The sequence below is a fragment of the Oratosquilla oratoria genome, chromosome 2 (assembly GCF_046742065.1).
Source record: "Oratosquilla oratoria isolate Oo_2021 chromosome 2, ASM4674206v1, whole genome shotgun sequence".
In the NCBI taxonomy this organism is placed as follows: domain Eukaryota; kingdom Metazoa; phylum Arthropoda; class Malacostraca; order Stomatopoda; family Squillidae; genus Oratosquilla; species Oratosquilla oratoria.
The window spans coordinates 90,355,298-90,362,797 of NC_134778.1; the positions used below are offsets into that span (position 1 = coordinate 90,355,298).

General features: G+C 33.7%; 1 protein-coding gene across 5 annotated transcripts in view; it reads left to right on the forward strand.

The window, feature by feature from the left end:
- Positions 1-7,500, forward strand: part of LOC143041100 (alpha-1-inhibitor 3-like) — a 163,424-nt gene that overhangs the window by 128,590 nt on the left and 27,334 nt on the right. For 4 of the 5 annotated variants that reach the window (XM_076212818.1, XM_076212826.1, XM_076212833.1 and 1 more), the window contains exon 14: positions 7,494-7,500. This exon is cut by the window's right edge and continues 134 nt beyond it. The exons of the other annotated variant lie outside the window; for it this stretch is intronic. In XM_076212818.1, the coding sequence (XP_076068933.1) occupies positions 7,494-7,500 (7 nt within the window). The remainder of the gene's footprint in view (positions 1-7,493) is intronic. 5 annotated transcript variants of the gene reach the window in all.

A 7,500-nucleotide genomic window follows, 5' to 3' on the forward strand; every position in this document is an offset into this window, starting at 1 on the left:
TATGGGTGTGTGTGTGTGTGTGTGTGTTTGTGTGTGTGTTTGTTTGTGTGTGTGTGTGTGTGTGTGTGTGTGTGTGTGTGTGTGTGTGTGTGTGTGTGTGTGTGTGTGTGTGTGTGTGTGTGTGTATGTGTATTTACCTAGTTGTATTTTACGGGAAGGGGAGCTATACTCATGGTGTCCCGTCTTCATATCTCATTTTATCTAAACTGTTTTTAAATTCATGTATTGTTTTTGCACACACCACTATCTCATCTAACTTGTTCCAAATGTCTATTACTCTGTGGGGAAAGCTGTTATTTTTCAGATCTCTTTTATAACTGTCTTTCTTGATTTTCTTTCCGTGTCCTCTTGTATTTCTACTATCCCATTTTATTAGATCCTCTCTATCAATAGTTTCCATGCCTTTCATGATTCTATAAATAGTTATCAAATCTCCGCTCTCTCTTCTTTGCTCTAATGTCTGTAGCTCAAGTTTTGCTAGTCTCTCTTCATATGATAGTTCTGAGAGTGTTGGTGCCAATTTTGTAATTGCTCTTTGTACTCTTTCAATTTTTGTTATACATTTTTTTTTGTACTTGGTGACCACGTCGTCGCTGCTTATTCCAGTCTTGGTCTTATCAAAGTGACTAGTATTTTCTTCACCATTTCTTCATCCAGGTATGTAAATGCCACTATGATTGTTCTTACTAAGTTATAAGTTTCTCCAAAAATTTTGTTTATATGTTTCTCAGGGGACATATTATTCATAATAATGACTACCAGGTCCTTCTCATTTCCTACTTTTTTTTTTATTTCTTCCTCTCCCAATTTATATGCTCCCACTATTCTTTTTTTTTTTGCTTCTTCCAAATTCCATTATACTACACTTCTTGATATTGAATTCCATCTCCCACTTCCTACTCCACTCCTATACTTTATTGAGATCACTCTGTAGCGACTCACAATCTTCAGTGTTCACTTTTTTCAACAATTTTGCACCATCCGCAAAGAAGCTCATATAACTTTCAATTCCTTCATCCATATCATTAATATATTTAGCAAACATTATTGGGGCCAGAACTGTTCCTTGTTGAACACCACTTATCACTTCATCCCAATTAGAGTGTTTGTCTCTTATCACCACTCTCATTTTTCTTTCATGCAAGAAATCTTCCATCTACTTCAGCAGTTTGTCCTGTATTCCCCCTGCAGTTTCTAATTTCTTAAGCAATTTCTTATGTGGTACTTTGTCAAAAGCTTTTTTTAGGTCTAGAAATGCACAATCAGCCCATCCATCTCTTTCTTGTATTACATCTATTACCCTTGAATAGAAACACATTAATTTTGTGACGCATGATCGTCCTTGTCTAAATCCAAATTGTTTTGGATTTAGTACGTTTTTTTTTCCAAATGCCTTACCCATCTACTTTTGATAATTCTTTCACAAACTTTTGCTATCGTACTTGTTAGAGAGACCGGTCTATATTTAGTAGGGTCCTCCTTGTTTCCCCCTTTATATATTGATACTATATTTGCTCTTTTCCAATCTTTTGGAGCGTTTCCTTCTTTCATTGAACTTTTTATTAGGCTATGTATGTTGTCTGTCAGTCCATTCCTGCATTCTCTCAAAATCCAGTTTGCTATTTCATCTGGTCCATGCGATTTTCCGACATCAAGATTACTCAAGTGTTTCATTATTTCATTCCTTGTTACTTCAATCTCTTTCATAGGGGGGAGTTTCTCCTCCCATTTGATATCACTAGGTTGTATGTTCTCCCTTGTAAACACTTATTAAAAATGCTTGTTCATAATTTCTGTCATTTCTATTTCATCTGTGTATTCAATTCCTCCTTGTCGTAGTTTTTTAAATTTTTGTTTGTTTTTCGGTTTGTTGTTTAAAAATCTGTAAAATATTTTTGGTTGATCTTTACATTTTTCAAAGACATCTTTTTTGTATTTTCTATTTTCTTCTTTGCACACTTGTACATATTCATTTCTATAACTAGTACATATTTTCCATTTTTCAGGTCTTTTGTCTTTTTTCCATTTTATCCAAGCTTTATCTCTTTTGTCTTTTAACTCCCTACATCTTTTGTTGTACCAGTACTTTATATATTCTTTTTCTTGCTTTTGTCTTGGGACATACTTTTCCACTCCCTCTTTATAAATTTGTGCCAAACTATTCTATTTCTCTTCTACTGTTGTTTCCTCCTTTTGTATTCTTTTCCAGTCTGCTTTTTGAAAGAATTATCACATTTTATCAAAACTTGTTTTTTCATACATCAATCTTCCCTTTCTATATTGTTCAAATTTTCATGTATTTTTCCTCATTTAGTTCCAGTTCAACCAATATGTGGTCACTTTTACTTATTGGTGTCTTATATTTAATCTTTTCCACTATTTCAGGCTCTGATTTGATTATTAGGTACAGTCTCGACGGTTCTTTCTCAGTTCTATACCTAATATTCCCTTGAATCCATTGCGTCATTGTATGGTTAATATATAATCATATCAAGTCGTACATTTCCCCATGAGTCGTCTTCTATTTCTTTCCCTGTTTATGGTTTATCTTCTTGAACTACTTCTAATATCTTATCAATTTTTTTTCCTTTTTTTATTCATGTAGTCCTATTTAGATTATACATCTCTTCCATCCCTAATATAATTATACATTTCTTTTTATCCGCTAAGTCTCTTACTATATTCTCTTTCTCCCTCATTACTTTGATAACTGTGTTTTTAGTTTGTTCTTTCATCTAAATTCCATTTTATTGTTCTCTTGTACTTTTTTCCAACCACTTACCTTTTTTGCTATGGACTCTTTATTATCTTTATTACTCGTCTTTAATTCCTCATTCTCATCCTTTACTTCTCTTAACTGTCTTTTTAATTCTACTATTTCTTTAGTTAGGTTTTGATTCTCCTTCTTTAGTTCTTCCAGCTTATTAACTCTTTGAGTAAATAATTTTATTTGGTGAAACTTAGCTTCCCAATTTTCATTCATTTCTTTTAGTTTCTCCTTTAGATTTACTAGTCGGGGGAGGTTGTCATTTCCTCTCTCATTAAATCCATGGAAATAGTTATCTTCACCCTAGTGGATCCCTCTTAGCTGCTCTTATCTATATTTCTAATTTATACATTTTTAGTAATCACATCGACTTCTCCAGTATCGTCAGGCCGTCTCTTGTTTACATACCGTCTGAGTTCCTGAGCCCTATCTTCCCCTTCCTCATTTTCTTCCATATTCCTCAGTAATCCCTCCCCTTCTCCTTTTTCTTCACCTTCCCACTTCCTAGGTCCTTCTCATTTTTTACTTTTTTTTTATTCCTTCTTCTCCCAATTTATATGCTCCCACTATTCTTTTTTGCTTCTTCCAAATTCCATTATACTACACTTCTTGATATTGAATTCCATCTCCCACTTCCTACTCCAGTCCCATACTTTATTGAGATTACTCTGTAGTGACTCAATCTTCTTCAATGTTCACTTTTTTCAACAATTTTGCACCATCCGCAAAGAAGCTCATATAACTTTCAATTCCTTTATCCATATCATTAATATATTTAGCAAACATTATTGGGGCCAGAACTGTTCCTTGTGGAACACCAATTATCACTTCATCCCAATTAGAGTGTTTGTCTCTTATCACCACTCTCATTTTTCTTTCTTGCAAAAAGTCTTCCATCCATTTCAGCAGTTTACCCTGTATTCCTCCTGTAGCTTCTAATTTCTTAAGCAACTTCTTATGTGGCACCTTGTCAAAAGCTTTTTTTAGGTCTAGAAATGCATAATCAGCCCCTCCATCTCTTTCTTGTATTACATCTATTAGCCTTGAATAGAAACACATTAAGTTTGTGACGCATGATCGTCCTTGTCTGAATCCAAATTGTCTTGGATTTAGTACGTTTTTTTTTCTAAATGCCTTACCCATCTACTTTTGATAATTCTTTCACAAAATTTTGCTATCGTGCTTGTTAGAAAGACTGGTCTATAGCTTGTAGGGTCTTCTTTGTTTCCCCCTTTATATATAGGTACTATATTTGCTCTTTTCCAATCTTTTGGAACTTTTCCTTCTTTCAATGAAGTGTTTATTAGGCTATGTATGTTGTCTGCCAGTCCATTCCTGCATTCTCTCAAAATCCAGTTTGCTATTTCATCTGGTCCATGCGATTTTCTGGCATCAAGATCACTCAAGTGTTTCATTATTTCATTCCTTGTTACTTCTATTTCTTTCATAGGGGGGAGTTTCTCCTCCCATTCGATATCACTAGGTTGTATGTTCTCCCTTGTAAACACTTATTTAAAATGCTTGTTCATAATTTCTGTCATTTCTATTTCATCTGTGTATTCAATTCCTCCTTGTCGTAGTTTCTCTAAATCTTGTTTGGTTTTCACTTTGTTTTTTACAAATCTGTGAAATATTTTTGGTTGATCTTTACATTTTTCAAAGACATCTTTTTCTTATTTTCTTTTTTCTTCTCTGCACACTTGCACATATTCATTTCTATAACTAGTATATATTTTCCATTTTTCAGGTCTTTTGTCTTTTTTCCATTTTATCCAAGCTTTATCTCTTTTGTCTTTTAACTCCCTACATCTTTTGTTGTACCAGAACTTTACATATTCTTTTCCTTGCTTTTGTCTTGGGACATGCTTTTCCACTCCTTTATAGATTCTTGTCAAAATATTCCATTTCTCTTCCACTGTAGTTTCCACTTTGTATATTCTTTCCCAGTTTTCTTTTTGAAAGAATTATCATATTTTATCAAAATTTGTTTTATCATACATCAGTCTTCCCTTTCTATATTGTTCATTTCTTTTTATATGTTTTTCCTCATTTAGTTCCATTTCAACCAATATGTGGTCACTTTTACTTATTGGTGTCTTATATTCAATATTTTCCACTATTTCAGGTTCTGATGTGATTATTAGGTCCAGTCTCGATGGTTCTTCTTCATGTCTATACCTAGTGTTCTCTTGAATCCATTGTGTCATTGTATGGTTAATATATAATCATATTAAGTCGTACATTTCCCCATGAGTCGTCTCTACCCTTTACTGTCATATCTTCCCAGCAGACTTCTTTACAATTAAAGTCACCCATTATAAATATTTTTCCTCCATCTTCCATGATCTTATCTAATGTTATCCTTGTGTATTCTACAATACTTTTATGTTCTCTCTCTTCTCACGAGGCTGTTTTAGGAGGAACATAATTTATTACAAAATTCTGCTCTTCCTATCCTTGTCTTCCACTTCCATCATAATCATCTCTACTCTATTTTTTCCATATGTGACATTCCTCACATTTATATCCTTCTTAGTCAGGAACATAACTCCACCCCCTTGTTTTGTCTCTCTGTTTCTAATCCAACAATTATATGCACCATGTCCTACACTGTTGGGTGGTAGTGGACCTTTCAGTTTTGTCTCCACAATTCCCATTATGTCAGTTTCTTTTTCCTTCAGGTAATCATTCAGTTCGTTCAAGCCTGTTATTAAGCCATCTATATTTGTGTAAGATATTTTCAAATTTCTGCTACTTCCAACGTGTTTTCTGTTCCCCTTCCGTTTTTCTCTGTTATGTACCATTTTCTCATTTTCATATTCACTACTCTCGAATAGAGTTTCTCTTTTTCTGTCTCTGTTCTTTTCTCGTTTTTTTTTCCTTAGCTTCTTGTCTTTTGCTTCCTCCTCTTCTCTTTCCTCTTTATTCATTTCTCTTTTTATCCATATCTGTTTAAATTGTTTACTGTTTGCTAGTTTCCCTGTTTTTGCTAAGATATTCTCTGCTGTCGTTTGTGACCTGAATTTGATCTTAAATGGTCTGGTCTTATCTGTATTGTATTTCCCTAGCCTATATATTTCTTCTATTTCTTTCCCTGTTTCTGTTCTATCTTCTTGAACTACTTCCAATATCTTATTTACTTTCTCCTTCTTCTCCTTTATTCTTGTAGTCCATCCCCAATATAATCATACATTTCTTTTTATCCGCTAAGTCTCTTACTATATTCTCTTCCTCCCTCATCACTTTAGTAATTGTGTCTTTAGTTTGATTTTTCATCTGTTGTGCCACTATATCCTTAAATACAATTTTGTTATTTTCTGGTACTTTTTTTCCAACCCTGTACTTCTTTTGCTATGGACTCTTTATTCTCTTTATTATTCCTCTTTAATTCTTCATTCTCATCTTTTACTTCTTTTAACGGTCTTTTTAATTCTTCTATTTCCTTAGTTAGGGTTTGGTTCTCCTTCTTTAACTCTTCCAATTTATCAACTCTCTGCGCTATCCTTGTAAGTTGACCGAACCTACTCCCCCAATGTTCGGTCATTTTCTCTAGTTTTTCTTCTAGACTTGCTCATCGGGGGAGGTTGGCATCCCCCCCATATTAGATCCATGGAAATTATTATTTTCACTTTCCATTATGTTGTTCTTATCCATATTTTTAACCTTAATGCTTTTACTGATATTTTCGATTTCCCCTGTGTCGTCAGCAGACCTCTTGTTTATATTTTTTCTGCTGTCAGGGGGAGCCCGTTCGTCTCCCTCTTCATTTCCTTCCATTTCCCTCAGTAATCCCTCCCCTTCTCCCCTTTCATCACCTTTCTACTACACCACCAGCTTTCCCCTTCCTTACTAATACAAAAAGGTACTTCCTTGTAATTGAAATCCACGAAAATTGCGTTTTTTTCGGAGTTCCAATATTCGCCGTCAATCCGACGATTGTGTGTGTGTGTGTGTGTGTGTGTGTGTGTGTGTGTGTGTATTTGTGTGTGTGTGTGTGTGTGTGTGTGTGTGTGTGTGTGTGTGTGTGTGTGTGTGTGTGTGTGTGTGTGTGTGTGTGTGTGTGTGTGTGTGTGTGCGTGTACGTGCGCGTGTGTGGGTAATCCTGACAGCAGAATCCTCACATTTCTTTTACTATTTATACAATTATGTCAATACTTAGAATATATATATATATATATATATATATATATATATATATACATAATATATAATATATATATACATATATATATGTATATCTATATGTACATGTATGTATATATATACATATATATATATATATATATATATATATATATATATATATATATATGCTGGTACATTGTGACAAGTTTATTAAGGTGGAAAAAGAAGTCACGGTTATAGTTCCGAGTTCCTGAGTTTATTTCTGACCGGTTTCGCTCTATGCATAGAGCGAAACCGGTCAGGAATAAACTCAGGAACTCGGAACTAGACCCGTGACTTCTTTTTCCACCTTCATCATATATATATATATAAATATATATATATACATATTTATATATATATATATTTATATATATAAACACACCTAGAATACAAAAATATATATACAAATCATAAAAAAGGATCCAGAACGTGCAGATGATGCAACTATTAATTAATAATTTCAAAGACCCTTTCATAGTTCATCATTTTCTGTTTGTTGAACTGTGTGACTGCTACATGTGGTATGACACTGTCATCACACAATTTTTCATACATTCAGAGCCTGA